Raw genomic sequence first — 20,095 nt, 5'->3', positions numbered from 1 at the left:
AGGTACAAAGCAAGCTCAGGGCACCATCTTGGAAAGCAGCCGTTATGATTGACAGAAGTAGCCCATGCACAAGAAAAGAGAACGAGATTTGCAATTAGTAGATTGTGGGTGTTTGTTTCTACAAACTTGTGCTGGTAAGTGACAACAAAATGATCCCCAGTCACTCGGATGGTGTGCTATTCTATAGAAGCTGCAATCTTGTGCGTCCTTCCACCCCTCAGAAGGAAACATTTGTTGGCAGAGACTGCAGACGTTTTACTCAGAAACCTTCTGAACTTTTTTTTTTAAATAAATAAAGTGATTATGAGTTTTGGTCCATTTTTTCCCTTCATATTGCTAATGATTGTTTGGGACTTGCCACTTCACAATTGCTACACTCACTGTGGAGACCGTTCAACTTTGGGGGCATTAAAAAGTTAAAGGCATTACTGTAATGCAACGACTGCCTTTTTTATGGTGTCGGTGGTGATGCTTTTCTCATTACAGGAATTATTTATGTGCTGAGAATGGATTGAATCCTGTCAAGGTTGGCTAGTCTCTGCAGCAGTAAGCCATTAGTGCCTTGATGTATATAAACATTACTTTCACCTGCTAAAGATAAAAGGAACAGACATGCCTTCCTCTCAGCAATTCAAATGTTTATTTTTGCCAGCCCAGAGGAAAGCTATAGGGGTGTCGCTCTTTGCTCTTTTCTCCTTGCCTGGATGCCAACTGGTATGGGATCGAAAGGCCAACCTGCAATCCTTTTGTGTGTGTTTTTTGCAAGTGGATCCAGTTAAATAGAAAGCAGCCCTGAAAGGTTTTAAGCCACGTTCATTCAGTATTCATACCATATCCTTCAAAACTGGAACAAGCCATGACTCAGAAAATTCAAAGACACCCTTCCTGGAACAGTTGAAAGATCCCCACCAAAGCCTTCTCATCCATCTGCTCCTTGCCATTTTCTGCAGTGTCTTCGCACAAACAATACGTTACATAAGAAGAAACATACAATTATTATTTACATAAACATTCTTCTGAACAGGTATAGGAGTCCTTCACCTTGCTTTTTCACAGTGGCAAACAGCAAATGATCTACAATACACTAATCAGCAGTTGTCATGGATACCATGTAAAGCTCAGCAATGTTGTGTATGAATGTGTCCATAGTTATAGAAACTCGACATAGTTCTCCGGAATCAATCCTGTCTTTCCATTCAGGGTTCCTTCCAACCAGCCAGGCTCTTGAGATGGATGAACTGGAAAGAAAAATACAAATTATTAATGCATAAATCTGAATTATAAAACCAGGAGTTTTGTTTTACCTGTACATGTCCAGTTCTTGGTGGTTGTTGTTAAGCAACTTACCCACTGGAATAGCCCCTCTTTATGGCTACAGGCTCCATTTTCTCCTCCAGTTAAGACTTCCTCTAAGAGGAGTAGCCCCTAATGTACCCAGACAATGCATGAACAATAACATGCCCATAACATACCATAACATACAAGTGCCTTTACACATACACCTCCCAACCTGGATATGGGATTTTCAAGTCTGTGTATACACAGCAGCAATCCTGAAGCAAAACTTAGAGAAATCTGAGAGAGGACATTTAATTTAACTGAATTTGATCTTTACTGAATACAGCGATAGACAGAAAGGTTAAGGAAAAGGACACAGATTATAGCAGAGGTGTTGAACTAATTTGTTATGAGGGCTGGATATGACATAAATGTCACTTGGTCAGGCTGGGCCATGTGTACCATAAAATGTAATGCCAGGTACCGAGATACAAACTTTATAGAAGACATAGGCAAAGCCGATTAATGATATTTTTTATTTTTTTACTTAAAATACAAACATGCTTAAAATAAGAACACGCGTACAATATTTTAATTTATTTAACAGCAGGATCACCAGCCCAGGTCAAGAGTTCTGTGTGTGTGGGGGAGGTGGCCGCCTTTGCTGGCTCATGGGCCGGATCAGCCTGGTGAGCTTGGTATCGTTTTGTGTTGGACTTCTTCACTCACTTGAAGTTGGCAAAATTGAGGTATATTACCTGAAAAAGCATCCCCCATGGTGGGAGGTTGGTATATTGCTATTTTGCTTGAACCTGAAAACTCTGCAATCCTTGAATCTGCTAAATAACTTGTATGAACAAGACTGTGAGGGTTTGGCTTAGGACACAAGTTTCCTTGCATCCCACTGAAAGAGACCAATTGCTGGCCAAATATCTTTCCTCAGGAGAATGTTTTGTTACACAGCCTGGTATGGGAGTCTGGATCAACGTTGCAAGGCTGCAGCCAGATGTTTCTGCTGGCAACAGCTGAAGATGCCTTGGCCTGGGCATTGGATTGGACCACATCCAGGGAGGAATCCACAACAAGAACAGCAATGAGAGATATTGTTGAGTCCACCATTCACAGACTTGCATTTAATAGCAGTAATAAATTCATTTATCCAAATGAGAACTGCCCCCAAAAAGTTAGTAACCAATTCTCTGAATGAAGTGAAGAAGGAGGAGGAGGAAGCTGCCTCTATCCTCCTCTTGAGGAGAATGTTATGGCTGTGAGAACTGAGTTGGAGGTCAGGGTTCACTAATAAAATAATGGAACCTTTAGGTCTTCCAGAATCCCCTGGAACAAAGAATACAATGCAGTTCCAGAAAGAGCACTCATAGGCCTTTATGAGTGGGCACTGACGGGACAATTAAGCTAACCCTTTGAGCCAAAGGAGACAAATAAGGTTCAAGATTCTTGGCTGCTGGGGATAACTTGTCTCCGCATAAGCAAGTGAGGATCAGAGATTCCTCCACTGATGAAGCTGGATGGGAGGTTGCAGACTTTCTACTGTGAAAAGGAAATGTGTCTCACACTGACTTCTCTTTCAGAGATCTACTTCATACTGACTCAGGAAGCCCAATGCTAGGGAAGCAGGGACCCATTCCAGCCACTGTGATGAGGTAGTTGATCAGGGTATGGCAACTGACTGCTCCACACAGGAGTCAACTGCCTGGTAGTGAGGATGATGGTACTAAAACGTCTTCTGAAATTTTGGCAGGGAAATTCTGTTATGTGATTGTGGTCAAGCCTATCTCCTTCTGCTGCAGGCAAAACATTCTTGATTAAAAGGGCAAAAATCGCTGAATCTTTCAACAAACCCTATAAAATAATACAATATGGGCCCTTTTTCTTTTGTTCCTTTAAACAGACATCTAGAGGTTCGTTTACTATGACCTCCACAAGAACCCTGCAGACTGTCTGAGAGAGAGAGAGAGAGCAGCCCAAGGGACATGGAGGGGATCTTCTGGAGGAATTCTAAGATGAAAGATAATCCTGTCAGAAAAGGGACAAGCACAGTGAGCAATATGTCCTATAGAGGTGATGGTGAACCTTTTAGAGACCGAGTGCCCAAACTGCAACCCAAAACCCACTTATTTATCGCCAAGTGCCAATACGGCAATTTAACCTGAATACTGAGGTTTTATTTTAGAAAAAACAACTCATACATTCACCTTTTTTGCGTTAAAAGAAAAACACAGTAACAGAGCTTTAAATGATACAAACAACTTTTTATTGAAAGGTAAAAGTCTGCATTTGGTATGCATCTCTCCAGGATTCGTCCTCTGCTCAGCCACCGGACATTATTGTACATAAGTAAACAATTATACTGTGCCTGAACCTTCTCAAGAAGTGCTTGAAACTGTCAACAATTCAGAGCACGAGCCATGATGTAATTCACCATTTTTGTGACATCTTTGAGGACATCGTCAAATTTTTTGAACAATTAATGTGATTTTTGCTGTTGTGTGCATGCTGATAATTCGTCTACCCTTGGCTCATACTTTGTAAGTTTGAGAGCAACACATGCAGCACTCAGGTCATCTGTTAGCCTGTTTGTGGTGTCAGATCTGATATAATTCAAAGCTGAAAACAGCTGCTCACAAGCATAAGATGATCCAAACAAAGTAAGGAAAGCAATCCCAAGTGCTTTCATTGACTTAAAATTATTTGGCAGAGAATTCCACACTTTAAGGATTTCATTTTCAGAACTAACTGTGCTGTCCTTTGGCATCCCTTCTTTCTTCTCAAGTGTTTCACGCAGGTCATAAAATTTATTTTTCCAGATAGAGCTTTCTTGAAATTCTATTAGCTCCATTTCCAGATTTTCTAAATCTAACCAGTGTAGGCAGGAAAGATCAAGTTCTTCAAATTTGGCTTTATCTGGAGAAGTAAGAAAACACAGGGTTGTCTCCATCTTAGGGAACTGTAAAAATCTGTTACTAAAATTCACCTTTGCAGCTGCTACAATGCTAGAAAATTCCTTGTAGATTTCCTGATGGCTTGTAGGATTGTTTGCAAATGTTGTAGAATTTTCTAAATGCTTTTTTAGATGGGCAGGGCCCCAGACAAACTGAAGACGGGCGCCCCCCCCCCCACAAACGAGGGTGTGTGTGGCAAGGTTGTCTCCATCTTACGGAACTGTAAAAATCTGTTACTAAAATTCACCTTTGCAGCTGCTACAATGCTAGAAAATTCCTTTAAGATTTTCTGATGGCTTGTAGGATTGTCTGCAAATGCAAAATTTTCTAAATGCTTTTTTAGACGGGCGGGGCCCCAGACAAACTGAAGACGGGCGGAGGCCCCACAGCTCAGCTGAGAGGGGGGGCATGGCAAGGTGCTTGGCCACAGCCTCCCGGTCCAAACTGAAGAGGGCGGGCCCCCAACAGCTGAGCTGCAGCTGCAGCTCAGCTGAGAGGGAGGGCGCCAGCGCAGGCTTGGGGAGCATGGGCTTGGGGAGAAGGAGCACCGCCCTCAGCGCTCACACCACGGCAACAGAGAGGGCTCGGCATGACGGCTGCGGCACGCATGCCATAGGTTCGCCAACACGGTCCTATAGCAACTCGGATGAGAAGGAAGTTTATCTTCTATACTTCTTTTTGTTTAACGCCACCAGTCTGAGTATTTACTGTGAATTAACTGTTGATTAAATCCTCTGCCTTGCAAGTAACTGCAAATGTTATTAATTCAGTTTTATGATTTCAAACATTAGTCTGAATAATCCCTATATTTTTCCCCCTCTGGGCTTAAACATATATCCCTGCCAGGGAATTAGGAGGTCCCCTCCCTGTGATCTTGACTCCCATCAACCAAAGAAGCTCTTTTGGTGGGTACACAAGGGAGGGCCTTTTCAGTGGCAGCCCCACAATGATGGAATAACCTCCTCAGGGAGGTGCACCTCCCTTTCAATCTTTAGGAGGCAGTTGAAGATGCTATTATTTAGGATCACATTTGACTAATTTACTGTATGTCCTAAACTGTGATTTTAAATTATGAAGTATTTTATGTACTATCTTTTATGTATTTTATCTATATTGTAAGCTGCCTTGATCTCCATAAGGAAGAAAGGCAGCTAATAAATATTTATAACAACAGCAATAATATTAGCAGCAACAGTAGTAATAGTTATTGTTATTACCTACTTCCACCTATGTGTATAGAGTAACATAACAAAAAAGTAAAAGATTAATCCCTGCTCCAAGTTGCTCGCAGCCTTAAATTATAATAATTGGAGAATAGTGGATATGATCAAATACAGATAGAGATATTCAGGCTTAATTTCAATATGGGGTGAGTACTCGGGGATTAAACTACCAGCTGGAGCTCTGTGATGCTCTTCCTAAAGATTTCTTTCTCATTCCGCTAATGCACACACCCGCTTTTCCCCAGTGCTGAAGTTTAAATTCTATCTGCCTTCCCAGATGGCATATTCTTTAGCCTAAAATTCCTCTCCATTCAATCCATACTACATTGTCTTTGAATCCATGTCCATGCCTCTTTTCTCCACCCTTACATTTTTTAAAGCTCTGTGTTTATATAGTTAACAGACCTTAGGAAATTATATTCCTGTTTGTGAAAACCACTGTGATGACAACAGGGTTATATAAGCCTAGTCATACATGCTGGCCCATAAGAGGAGGAGAAGGAAGGAAGGAAGGAAGGAAATATTATGAAGAAGCCATTTCTGTTTCTATGCTGATAATACAAAAAAAAACAAAACAAAAAAAAACTCTTGGGAGTGAATGGGGTTTTATAAAAAAAAATCTGGAAAGCTAACCTTCAGTAGTCAAGAAATATTCTTTTTCGGCCCTGTTCATTAAAGGGATTTCCTATGCTTTGCTTTGGAAAAAGACCTTCCCTTACTGATTCAAATTCCAAGAAGACATTTAAGCACAAGGATAGCAGGACATGACAGAGCCAGCTCCCAGCTAAAGAATAAGCTGGCGACTTGTCGACGTTTACAGTAGGGTGGAGATGAAAATGGACATTGGTGTATCTCCAGTGATGATCCTTAAAGAGAAAGCATACAATATCATTGGTAGTGAGCACTGTGACACTTGAGTTATTATTAACAGCTAACTAGGCAGGGATAGGGGAAGAACAGGGTGCTATGAGAGTGAGTTCATCTTCGTAAAGATTTGTGAATTGAACCTAGTACCTTCTTTTGACACCTTTGGGTGAAGATGGGCTGTAAAGCAAATTAAACAAATGGTAACATAAATGCGAAAATATCAGACTATTGCTAATTCTGCTCCACCCTCCATTTAGTCGGAGTAAAAAACACTATACTAGATGGACTAATAGTCTGACTAAATCTAAGGCAGCTTCATATGTACACATTTAGGAAGAGAAGTTTCCATTTGATTCCCAGTCTAAATAAGTGGTAGTGAAATGGGCAGCCCATTCCTGAGGGTGGGGGTTAGGAGGCACCCAGAGACAGTGCACCTGCGCCGCCTCCAGAACAAATTCCAGCCCCCCCACTGAAGCAAAAATCCTGCCCTTACCTGAAAGCCCCATGGAATCGCTCCATAGCGTTCCACGGGGCTATGCCTCCATTTTCGGTGGTGTAAACTCAAGTAAGGGCAGAGTGGGTGTTCCTGGTCTGAAAGGGCTTAGGAAATGGCACAGAGGTGGCTCCGTCCTGGGAACACCCCCTGGATTCTGGTGTGGGGAGTTGCACCATTAGAACTCTTCTAGGAGGCTGTGTCAGCGCCCGAGCCCTTCACTGTTGCACCGCTCCCGCAGGGCCAGCGTAAGTTGCCCTACACCGGCGTCCGTGCCAGTTTGCATGGTGCAAGTGGTATGGACGCCGGCGTAGGGGTCACACTGGTTCCTGTGCGGCTCCGCCCCCCTCTTCAGGATTGCACAGTTTATATATAAAATGAAGTATAAAATGACCTGGGTAGATCAAATTCTGCCTTTACCACTGATCCTGTCAGTACATGAGAGGACCAAAAATATTTATTTGGGAATATTTATCTAATTAGTATCCCACCCGTCTTGAATCATTATTATAAAAGAGTAGCAACCTTCTGTGTACTTACTCTCTATATTCTCCCCCCCCCCCATTTCTTATTTCATTCTAACCCACTTATTTTATGGGGACAAAGGAAAGGGGGGGGGGAAACCCTTACTCAACCAAATCAGAAATAGAAATCTTTTTCTGAATCAGAAGAAGTACACTTTCCTGTTTAAATATTAAGTGCTTTGTTTTAATATTGAACACCAAGGCCATTTTTGCATGGTCAGTTTTGATGCTCACTCACAGCTCTTTTTTAAAATACGACTTTAAAAATGCCTATTCATGGTCCTGGCGCAAAAGGAGAAATTCCCCCCTTCCACTCGCCTGCTCCTTCGTTCCTGTTTGCATAGCCATTAGCATGTGCATCGCTAACGCGCCGATGTTGTTTTGCATGGTTCCTTGAGGGGGATTCTTCGTGGCAAACACCAAAGGTCGCGTTAAATGGGCTCTTTAGTAATGCGAAGCAGGTATGCGCTGGCTTCGCAGTCACTTCTGGAATGACGGTTCAGCGTGAAAAATTCAAAAAAATATGTGGGGCAATTCAGCCTGGAACGCGCTGCTAATTACCATGCAAAAATGACCCAAATGTTCCTCTGATGATCAAACCAGCAAAACGATGAAGAGCCGTGGAACAGTTGCACTCTGGTTGGATCTGGACATTTTCTCTCTCGGATTCAGACTGTGTATTTATCCCCCCCAAAAAAAGCACTCACTTCTTAAAAAAAAAAGATTTAAAACTATCAACAAAATGGAAGTCGTGTGACACCCTCAAAGGACTTCACATGAGCAAGCCGGTACATGACATATTTCTTCAGGTTACTTAAAACCACAACCACAACAATACCCCATCACTAGACTTCCAAGTAAACCTATAAGAAAAGCTAAAGATATTAGAAATCCCCTCTTAAATTTACAGCTAGCCCAGGTCTGAACTTTCCGGTCCTGGATGTCAGGCAGATAACAAATGAATGCCAGAAGGGAAAAAAATGCATTTTTTTTATTGCATCACCATGACTCTTAATAAACTACTTCTCCCATATGGAATCTGTACAACCCTTATTAAACTGTTCAGATTTCCCCTTTTTCTTTTAATCTGTTTCCTATGCAGCACTAGCTGACTTTGCATCTGTTCCATTTCTGTTTTAATTCATACCCCACAGAGCTTATTTTTTCCCAATCCAGTTTGTCCATGGACATTTTATATTCACAGTCTAATTCTGCATTCTCAAATTTGCTTTGGTTAAATGACCTAATTTCCTTACCTTGCATTTTTTTAAAATTATCTCCGACAGATTGCAATATCCTAGGGCCCAGGAACACCCACACTTATTTGTTTTCTTTGACATGTATTTTTACGTGTAATTAAAAAACAGGCCCCGTCATCTCTCCCCTGCCTCCCCCTCATCTCAAACACTTAATGGGAAGTATGTGGTTACATTAGTTATTTTAATTTCCATAGCCATTCATTAACATTTTTAGACTAGAAGACGGGGCTCTTTATGATATGGCCACTTATCAAACCCCTATTAAGAACTCCCACGTAGAGTTTTTCATTTAAATAATTTTCAGCTTTAAAGTTTCCCACCATAATTCAGAACTAACACACTATGTTGGCTGGTTAAATACTCCTCACATGAAGAAGTAATATTTGCAGCAGTCTCTTAGATGCACAAACTTTAGCAATTCTGTCTTAGTCAAACTATTCAGTTCTCAACCTCACATAATTAGGTTTTTTTTTGTTCTGAGAGAATAATTTGAGAACAGCTGCTATGTCTCTTTTACAGTTTACTAAATTCAGATGTATTATTTGCTCCACTAGTCAAAAACCTAAGTCCTCAGGACTAAAAGCATTGATACATCACTGCCCTGTTTTTCCTATGGCTACTATATAATCATTTAAGTAACTATAAAGACCTGGGCTGCTCCTGATTTATAGATAGTGCTTACATTACAGTCCATCAATCCTTTCACTGCTGCGACTAGCAGCTACTCTCTTTCCAAAACCTCCCTGAACATATCATAGCACCTACAATTTTGAATAGGGCGGCTAAATTTTGACCCAACCCAAGTAACTAAGAGGCAACCCAATGGATAGATTTCCTTTCTTACACCTGCTCTTTAACTGTTTTGGAGGAGAACCTGTTCACAGTTTTGGGCTACCAACTGTACTCTCAAAATCACAAACTGCAGTGCCAGCAACAAAGTCTCAACATCTGCACTGAAGGACAATTATAAACAGCACAATTTTTGCCAGAAACAAAGGCTATACATAAGTTTAGCAAAAATGATCACGCATGACTAATTAAAACTTTTTTTTTTTTACAACAAGGAACGAGGGAAGTGCACAGAAGGATATTGTCAGCGGTCAGGAATTTTCTAGGACAAATACTCAAATCCACTGTGGAGAAACAGCTAACAGATGGAGTTAGTATTTTTAAGAGTCCTTAATTGCTCAGAGCTGCAGCAGAAACAGAAAGTGAAGGAGATACAGGAGGATACAGAAGTGAGTAAAATATAATTAAGTTTGTAAAATATACAGACCCCCTACAGAGTTGTGAAGATGTGGGAAGCAATTCCACAAAAAACCATGCCTTTTACTGAGATCAGAAGGCATGCTGTGGCAGGCAGGCTCAGTGACAGAGCATCTGCCTTGAGTTTGCATGCTGCAGGTCCCTGGTCCAATTCCTGGCGTATCCACTTACAAAGATGACGTATTACGTGATGTGAAAGACCTAAGACCCTCCCAAATGGCTGCCAGTCAGCACAGACAATACTGAGCTTGATATACTGAGTCAAGCCATCAGCCTAAGGCAGCTTCATGTGTTCAAACTGAGAAGGGAAGGAAGTTCTGGTTGGCTCGATCCAAGAAAGTATTAGGAAGGTTGACAAAATTTGTACTACCACCGTCTGCTTACATCAGTCTTCAAATTTTGCAAAAGGACTGTACCAACTGTCCCGATTTTATTTAGATAGATGGCATCCACAGTAAATCTTTTTTTTTTTTTTGCGCAGGATACAGAAACACAACTAGGAATTGCATAGTAATTTTAGAGTATCTAACAGTGTGGTGAAGTGGTCAGCATGTCAGACTAGGATTACGAAGACCTGTGTTCTAATTCCCCACTCACCTGTAAAGCCCACTGGGTGAAAATGGGTTAGTCACTCTATCTCAGCCTAACTACTTGGTTGTTGGGGGGAAAAATGCAAACAAACAAAACCTCTGCAAAAAGGATGATCGAAGTTCGACCCATAGTCTGATTAATGTGAAACTGACTTGTGTAGCACATTTCACTTGCTGGCTCAGTCAGTATACAGTCAGTATAGCAAGCACAGCAAAAAATATTTGAAGCCAAATCAGATGTGCTTATTGGTCATTATTTCTCTGTTAAGAACAGTTGTAAAGCATTTCTATTAATATATCACTTTTTTTTTAGCTTTTTAACTCCATAACTAAAGATTTAATATTCAAAATGCCTCCCACTGGTTGTAGTGTATTTTATTAGAGAGTGCGCCATATTCCAGGAATATTATCCCAATGGCCTCTGGGGAAGACTCATCAATTTTTGCCTAGCATCCACTGTTTCTGTTGATCAGCCTCTAGCTGTTTTGTTCTGCTTCCTTGTGTGCCCATGAGACAGGGGGAAGCATCTTAATTAATAAAGAACACAAAGGCTTCTACCAGCATCTTTCTTGCTCTACCTGACAATATTTTCTCTTGGCTGAAACAGGAAATAGGCTTTCCCCCAGTCTAGAGGTCCAGGTACTAATAAACTTCATAGTTACTTCTCACTCATCTCACTTAACCTGTACTTTTTCAAGCCCTGATAAAGTCGTTTTCACTTAAACCCCACAGTTGCAGCCAACCTTAGTTTTCGGCAACTTTCAACAAGTGTGGTCACCCAGTCAGACAGACACAATTACAGGCATGGAGAGACAAGGTCCTGTTGGCCAACCCATGTTCGACTTTGAATGTCTTTTCAGAGTTCTTGCCATCTCTGTCTGTTGATTCATTATCCACCTGATTAATCTGAGAGCCTTTCGATATATTCTGAACAATGAGTTGAGCTGCTGGGAAAGGCTTATGCTAAATCAGCGGTTCCCAAACTGTGCTCTACAGAGCACTTGGTGCTCCGCGAAACATCTCCTAGTGCTCCATGAAGACATTGGAAAGATAAATACTACTGTCATTCGGTTCAGTATATAGGTGCTAGGTGAAAATTAGTACTCCGTGACTAATTTCTCTCCTGAAAAGTGCTCCATGACTCAAAAAGTTTGGGATCTGCTGTGCTAAATATATGGGGCCAAGTGGATTTCCACACCCATTTCTCCATTTAAGATGACTCCCTGAGGCTTTCTGTCCGCCAGATTTCAAATAAGCACTTGCCCTTGCAACCCTGAAGGTGAATGCATGTGTGCACGTGACTACAGTTTTCGATTACCCTACTCAGTGGAAAGTATAAGCCTTAAGAAAATCAGCCCAATGCTTGTCCTTGCAAAATGTTTCTTCTGTATTTTGTTGGAGTCCTCACCTTTGACTACTACTCACCGTTGTCAAAGATGGTGCCTGCAGTGAAGGAAAGCTCCGAGTCATGTTCTGCTTTACAAGCATATAAAGCTCTGGCTTTGCGGGATGGTGAGCTGTGAAAATAAAAGAAAATATTCAGCTGGGGGGGGGAGTTTCTAAATGTTTGTTTCTATGTGTAGATACAAAAACTAGATTTTAAATTTATCATTCCTGCAAAGTACTTAAAAGGCTTGTCAGAGGTGCCAAATGGCAAAAAGGCAAGGTGAAGAAAAGAGCAAAGGTTGGCAGAGAGGAACGGAAGAATATCCTTTTTCCAAACCCAAAAGTTCTTTGCTGAAACCACATTTCATCATTTCAGACATTTTGCTAAGGCCATTATTACAGCATTAGAAATTCAGGCATGTCCATGCTTGCCCAATATCCTGAGTAAGACTATGTCAGAGGGTGAGGGAAGAAAAGAGAATGTAAGATAGAAAAAAGAGGATCAATTTGGCAGTCAGCTGAGAATATTTTGAGAGTTGCTGATAAGAAACATTTAGCTAGATACCTGGTTCCTGCTTGGGGTGGACATTATCAAGCTCCACTGGCGCTCTCTCACCTCAGCACAGTAAATCGTTTGGGATGGTATTTTTTGTTGAGGGATTCCCCCCCCAGCATTTTTTTTCTAGCTCTATTCCAGAACTGCATTTGTTAAAGCAGCAGAGTTCAAACCTTTACCTGCTTCAGAATTTCATTGTCTTTAGGTACATACTCTCAGTGCTCACTAGCAGTGAAACCCATTAAGCCTAGCTATTACTCTGTGTGAACTGGCAGGAGCCCTCTAGAAAGTACCCGACTCTTCTGTGAACTGCAGAACAAATAGGAATGTGGGCTACAGACACCCTGTGAGGTAGGTGGGGCTGAGAGAGCTCTAAGAGAGCTGTGACTAGCCCAAGGTCACCCAGATGGCTTCATGTGGAGGAGTGGGGAAACAAATCCAGTTCACCAGATTAGCATCTGCTGCTCATGTGGAGGAGTGGGGAATCAAACACAATTCACCAGATCAGTCTCCACCGCTGCAAACCACCCCTCTTAACCACTACACCACTATACCATGCTGGCTCCGGTAAGAAGGTCTTTTTCTCCCTTTGTAAGTACAAGGGCAGTCTACACCAATATATTTTAAAGGAGGTACTATTGGGGGGCGGGAATGGTACTCCAAGCTCTGGTAATTACCAAGCCCTAGGACCTGGGGGCTTTCTGGCGGTCTTGGCGGAGGCCTGTGTCAGCCTTATGCCCCCTGCATGAAGAGAGGCCCACACAGACTGATCTTCCATATTCTTCAAGGGGAGCACCTGCCAGTGAAAGCTGGGAAGGCATCTGTGGCCCTAATCATGAAAGCCACTTGAAACCTGTAAATCTGATATGATATATTCAAGGGCAATGAATTTTCACTGCCTGCCTGGCAGAGGAACACTTATTGTTATAGGAAACAGAAACCTATACTGTGAGAAGCGTCTGTGTAGAATTGAAAGTACATATCAAGCCCACTATTGCTCACCAGGAACAGATGAGGGGAAAATATTAGTAGTGTCAGCCTTTAAACCCCAAAGAAAGCTACATTTAATTTTTTTTTTTTTTACACAAATGGGGATCTGGGCAGAAGATGGTTATTAGTCTGAACACTGCATAGCTTTTTCCTCACGGCTTCCCAGCTCCGACACTGAACTGCCAGATGTTATGGCTACCAAGAAAACAATCTTTGAGGCTTAGAGCCTTCTCAGATGGTGCACCGAGAGGCTTCAAAGGCAGACGAGGACGCACTTGTCAAACACACTTAGATTCCATGATGGCACTTCAACAGCAGGCGGGGAGATCGATAAATTGGCACACCGTAATTCCCTGACAAGAAGGTGGAAAGGAAAAAAAATGCAGCTCCCTGGCCTCCTTACATGTCTGAAACAGTTGACACCTGCCTCCTTAGCATATGTGGGCAGAAGTCATCATCCAGGCCACCCTGATGAAAAGTAAAATGTTGGCGACAAAATTTCCCAGATGACTGCACCAAGCATAATCGGCTTCCTGTGCCTTGTTGCTATTATAGACCCAGATTGTAGACTTTCACAAAGCCGAAAGAGTGGACATCAACGTGGGGCTGCACCCAAAAGATGGCAGAGTTTGCCATTCAGCTTCCATTTGGAACAACAGCTGTGCTTGAGAATGGAGAAGAGGTCCAGTGTTACTGGAAGCTGCCAGGGATCTTTTGCCTTTTCTCCAACGTTTAGTCTGGTTGTGTCAGTTGAGCAGAGAGGTTTGGATCTAAGAGTTCCCTCCACTCCTTAATAGTGCATTCAAAGGATGCTAAGAATGAAGCAAGCTGTGCTGCAGATGAAGGCCGCCTCCCCAAGTGGTTTGGTGGGTTTAGATTTGGATGCTGGATGGTCTTCAAAGAAGAAACCTCCAGCTGAAAGGCGTCAGTGCTGTTGACAAGCATTTTTTTAAATGCTCAGCAGGGAAAAGCTTTGCCTGGAGCTGATTAAAAAGATGATCCCTCTCTTCTAATCATTTTCCTTATTTCCTGTTTGAACTTAAGAACCTATTGGTAATGTCCATTGGAATTTGGCAGTTGAGTCTGGGAAGTCTCTTCCTAAGGGTGGGGAAGTTAGTGTGTCTCTTTTCTTGGGTACTGGGCCCAATGAACTCTCCTGGGGCAAAGGTCAGGCAAGTCTTTCCCTTTGTAAAGGAGAAACGCCAGATAAATAAGCTTCATTCAATTGAATAGGGAGGTGGAAAATCTGCTTTGTGCCAGGTGATGATTGCAGAGGCGTGGCAAAGGTGAGGTGGAGTGGTAGATGCTACATTGAGCCCTGAACATATTTCTGGATCTGTTCCATGTCTCTTTCTTTACTTGTTGCAGGGGCAACAGAATACTTCTCTTCATAATTCACGTTTTTCATCCCTTGGTGCCCATTATGGCAGTTCCCTTACACTTTCTGCAAGAACTGGTGAGGCTCCTGAATGAGGGCCTATGCCTGATGGAGCTGTAGCAGCTCAGCAAGCCAGAGCCAATGACTGAGATAGAAAAGGGCTTGGCCTAGACCCCTGGAAGGTGGTGGTCACCTTAAGTCTCTGGATAATGGCTGAATGGACAATTGTCCAGGAGAAAGTGACCAGGAGGCTGCAAGAACCAGCACCATCATGTGGTGGAGGTAGAAGAAGAAGAAGAGTTGGTTTTCATATGCCGACTTTCTCTACCACTTAAGGAAGAATCAAACCGGCTTACAATCACCTTCCCTTCCCCTCTCCACTACAGAAATCCTGTGAGGTAGGTGAGGCTGAGAGTGTGACTAACCCAAGGTCACCCAGCTGGCTTCATGTGTAGGAGTGGGGAATCAAACCCGGTTCAGAGTCTGATGTTTGTTTCACAGGTGGCATGATCTTCTAAGAATACTCCCCCCCCCACAATCTCCCTTATGACAGACAATTTTACTGAACTGATATGAAGCATAGACTCTGTGGCCTTTCCTTCAAGGTGGGGAAGGGGAGAGAATCCAGCCACTCTGTACAGTGAGAGGGAAATGTCTAGAGATGCCAACTCTGGACTGGAAAATTCCGTGAGATTTTGGGGAGGAGCCTAGGGAGGCAGGCTTGGGGAGGGGCAGGACCTCGGTGGGGTTTAATGCCATAGTCCACCCTTCAAAGCAACAGTTTTCTCCGAGGAAACTGATCTCTTTACTTTGGAAATCAGCTGTAATTCCAAGAGATCTCCAGGCTCCACCTGAAGGCTGGCACCTCAAGGAACACCAGTCTTCCTGACCCTCCCATGATGACCTAATATAGAAGGAGCAAGGTGCAGAGGAAGTTGAAAGGGTAGGTGCTATAGCTTCTGCTGCTTCAAAGCTCTGCCTCTCTTGTCTGCAGTTCTCTGGTTCGCCCCCCTCCCCAGTGGCATGAAGACCTTGCCTCCCTTGCAATTGGCAGGAGGACAAACTGCTAATTGGTAGAGGGGGCTCCACCTTCCAAGAATAGGCTTTTAGAGCTGCCCTACAAATCCCTGGAAGCAGGACCAATCTCAGTATTGCATTTCATACAGATTGTGAGGGGAGAAATCGTTTTTCCCCTCACCAGGATCATTAAAAAGGGGTTAAACTATAATCTGTGATTTAAGTGAGGATTATGGTGTGGCAGTTCAGCTGCAAATAATCTAATTCATCAGAAAGCACAGAGACTGTTTTTAATTTTTAAAGGGGGTGGGTGCTTTTCCTCAGTTCCAGTTCGTAAGCAGCATTTTAATATGCACAATCACTCATCTGGATGGTTTACCTGCAAAGTAATAAATTAACGTGAATGAATGACCAGAACAAAAAAGCTGCAGCTAGAGCAATGTGCACGCCCACATACATTGGTCTTCATAAATTCTGGAAATGTGAACTGGAAGAGTGGCAAGAAACTAACCCATCAGCAATGTTCCATGTGCAGGACCAGACTCCTAAATAAGGGATGAAGTTCGGATGTCGATGTTGTTTGGAAACATCCCTATTTTGTAACAGCAAGTATTTTACTTGGATGCAACATTTCCAGACAAATCAGGCTTCTATAAAACAAATGCTGCCCTCCTATCATTCCTGCTTTAGACTGCGCATAAGAAGAAAAACCGCATTTTCACAGAACTACCTGCCTTCCCACAAAGGCACAAAGAGCACTTCTCCGCCCAATAATTAAGTTTCTTGCAGAAAATGAGATCTAGGATTTACATTTGCGGACCAGATGAACAGGAATCCAGTGATCCAAGGCACTGCTTGGAGTTCAGAAACTTGGAAATAAATTGGTAAATACAGAAACATTCCACAAGGAAATATTTCAGTTACATGGTGCTGCTGTTGCTGTGAAATTCGCTTTTCGTAATCCTTACATAAACATCCCACAGAACTTTGCCCACGAAGGATCTTCTCATCCCCTCCCCTAACATTCGTTTGTAAATCTGAATTTTTACACAACTCAGGGTTATCGGTTACATATGTCTTCTATACTACAGAAGAGAAAATGTTGGCGAACTCCACGCAGTTATCCATAATCCTGAAACCAGACCCATGTGAGAGAAGTTCAGAGAGCTTTTCATAAAAAACTGACATGATCTCAGACACGACATCACAGGGAAAGAGGCGGCGGGAAGAAACACTGTTTGACAGACAAAACAGAGTGGATGACCCCCTCCACACACAGGAAATCCTGTAACTTTACAGCTTTGTGGAAGGCAAAAGCCGGCAAATACAGTGCATTCTTCAGTGATTAATACCAACGAGCAGCTCTGCAAAAGCCTTTCCACTGTATGATGTAAATCTGGCCTCCAGTCTCCTTCTTCCTGCCCCTCGCTATATATCCACGCACGGTGCTGCAGTGCCCTTCTATTGTGCTGCAGTGCCCTTCAAAGCCCAGCCTGGATTATCAATGACATAAACGAGTCCTGGCTCTTTCTGATCAGTCTTTTAATTTTTTTTTGCCTCCGAGCATGGCACTCGGCCAGGAAAGCACTCAGTAGAGTCTCGCCCATGTGACCCTGTATGGTTTACAGACTAGCAAGAGATTTCCCTCCTCAAAATGACAGTAGACGCATGCAGCCTTGCATCAAAACCGAATCTAAAACGTGACTATGGGAACTGGAGGTTAACGATATCGGGGTTGTCACTAATTTTAATTTGAATTCGGCTGTACTCTTGGTGAATGCGTGTGCCCTTTCTATGCCCTGTTCATGACCAAATAGAATCTTATCCCATACAGATGCCCTGAGGGGAAAAAAGAATTATCGGTAAACTTGTGGTCCTGTTGAGGGAATTCCTGAAAAATGCAACTCATTGGGTTATCTACATTGCCTATCCAGGGGTGGACTGGCCATTTAATTTACAAGGAAAGTTCCTGATGGGCCACTGTTAACCAGGAGCAAGGAAAGCTTAATGGCCCTAATTCTGCCAGAGCTGCAAGGGGCCACGACGGGTGCTGGCTCACCACTGCCTCTTCCTGCACTCTCGCCAACTGACAGTGGTGCAGAAGGAGGCAATGGGTAAGATGACACTCACCACTGGTGCCACTGGCCAGGCCTGAGCCTGAGTCCTGCTTTGTAGCACTTCAGAGGCCGCTAATCCTGACTTGCTACTGGGCATATTTCAACTTCCCAGTCTGTCCCTGTGCGTAACACCCATCTTGATGAAAGAGCACATGATCCAAGGGTGCTGAGTTTCACAGCAAGGCTGCATGTTGCCTTTTTGTTGTTACATACATGTGGGTACCCTGTGGGGATGCCCCGCATTTTTAGGGTGTCTCCATGTGACACAGGGCTCCCGGGGATTTCCCCTTTAGACTGGAGCAAAGGAAAAACCTGCCTTGCTCTGATTTAAAGGGGAAATGCCAGGACAGCTGCAGGCAGCGCCTCTGTCAGGAAGCTTTGAGTGGGGCAAGTCCAGGATGGGGGTTGGAATCAGGCTCCAGAAAGGTGGAGTTCAGTTCCATTTAGGGCGGGGTTTTTTTTGGGGGGGAGGGGAAATCATAGATGAGCTATGTTGCCCCTTTAACCATGTCTCAGCAAGAGGGAAGGAGGAGTTTCTGGTAGGGGAGCGTGATAATCATCACCTTGATGCTTCTTTGCTAATACAGAACATTGCAAAGTGCAGGGTGGGGATGATGTGTGGGGTTGCCAGCTCTGGGCTGGGAAATTCCTTGAGATTTTGGGGGCGGAGTCTGAGGTGGGTGGGGTTTGGGGAGGGACTTCAGCAGGGTAAAATGCCACAGAGTCTACCTTCCAAAGCAGCCATTTTCTCCATCGGAACTGATCTCTGACCCCTGGAGGCCAATTGAAATCCCAGGTGATCTCCAGCTACCACCTGAAGGTTGGCAACCCTAAACTGATGAGGGTGGCGTGCAGGGTATAAGTGGTACAGGGACAGAGACATGCAAAAGCCATTTCTGCCCACTTCCACCTCACTGACCACTGTTACCACAGTAGGAGTCCTGTTTCATGCCTCAGTGTAGATGTCATTACACAGTCATTACGTTTGTGAGAACAGTTTCAGGCCCAAGTCTACCTGGAAGCTCTGCCCCAGATCTAAAAAGCAGATTGTGGTTATCCAGTGATGAAATGCATTATACACATTTTCAGAAGAGCAGAAACCTGAAAATAGGTTTCAGGCCAAATGTGACTTGTTCACAGCACCACAAATTATTAAGGACACGTATATTAGGCCTACATGGGCCTCAGTCTTTCAGTTTCCTTTCTTGCTGATATGTGACAAAGAATAATTTGCTGTTATATCAAAACTGGACAAACTATGGTTTACAATACAGTTTCCTAATCTGTCTGCAGGTAGCTACAGTTGCTAAACCATAGTTTCCCCACCTTGGATTTAATGGTATACTTTGCTGCAAAGCAGGAAGGGAGAGGGCACATGAATGAAAAACCACAGTCTGGTATTACATTTGAAAAGCGTCTATTAATTTAGCAAATGTCAGAGCTTGGTTGAGGCTGATTATCAGAGTGAATAAGGGAACTCAAAAACTTTGGTTTGTACAGCTGCATTACTTTGAAAGAGAGAAATTTTTCCCAATAGAATCAAATGCACAAACGTGTGGAGGCAGACATCTTCATTAGCAACCTACTGGACATGGCCATCATTAGCACTTCCTCATGTCTTTTCTGCTACCACTTTAGGTTACTTGACCCTCCCTCCCCACCCAGTGAAAAGGGTCCAAGGAAATCTATTTGCCATTTGGGCTTCTTCCACTTTGTTATTTTATACAACTGTGCATTTTCCCAGCATGGTTTCCCCATGAGTTCTGCACAACTCAAGCATTGTCCGTGACAGCAGCAGCCAGTAGAATTTTAGCAACAAAGTGAGGGGAATTACTTTTCTAGTATTACATAGCCTGTTGCTATTGAAATAAAGGCATGGCTTATAAGCCAGCTAAAAGGAGAAACCATTCCATATGAGCATTAATGCTGGCTCAGGGTGCAAACACTGCAAATGTGATGGACAAGCATGTGAAAGTAGCGAATAATGTTTTGTGCAGCTTATTCCATCGACTTGGCTTAACGGGACTGACATTTGGGCTTTGGAAGCATTCAGTTTGGCAGTCTGAACCTCTTCTCAGTCCCATATGCCATACGTGGCATGTGTTTTAGATTTTGCTGTTATTTTCACCGACTGTAGTAACAAGGAAGACTTAAAAGAAATGAACAAGCATTACCTCCTGCACTTCACACT

The 20,095-nt window shown here is 43.1% G+C and overlaps 1 protein-coding gene across 2 annotated transcripts in view; it reads right to left on the bottom strand.

Moving 5' to 3' along the window:
* Positions 1-887: 887 nt before the first annotated feature.
* Positions 888-20,095, bottom strand: part of ARHGAP26 (Rho GTPase activating protein 26) — a 357,153-nt gene continuing 337,945 nt past the window's right edge. For both annotated transcript variants that reach the window (XM_056851135.1, XM_056851143.1), the window contains 2 exons: positions 11,886-11,977; positions 888-1,238 (listed from right to left, as the gene is read on the bottom strand). In XM_056851135.1, the coding sequence (XP_056707113.1) occupies positions 1,150-1,238; positions 11,886-11,977 (181 nt within the window). In that variant the 3' untranslated portion in view covers positions 888-1,149. The remainder of the gene's footprint in view (positions 1,239-11,885; positions 11,978-20,095) is intronic.

This window comes from Euleptes europaea, chromosome 1, assembly GCF_029931775.1.
Source record: "Euleptes europaea isolate rEulEur1 chromosome 1, rEulEur1.hap1, whole genome shotgun sequence".
NCBI lineage: Eukaryota > Metazoa > Chordata > Lepidosauria > Squamata > Sphaerodactylidae > Euleptes > Euleptes europaea.
Note: the sequence above shows the minus strand (reverse complement) of the source record. Positions and strands in the feature narration are given on the sequence as shown.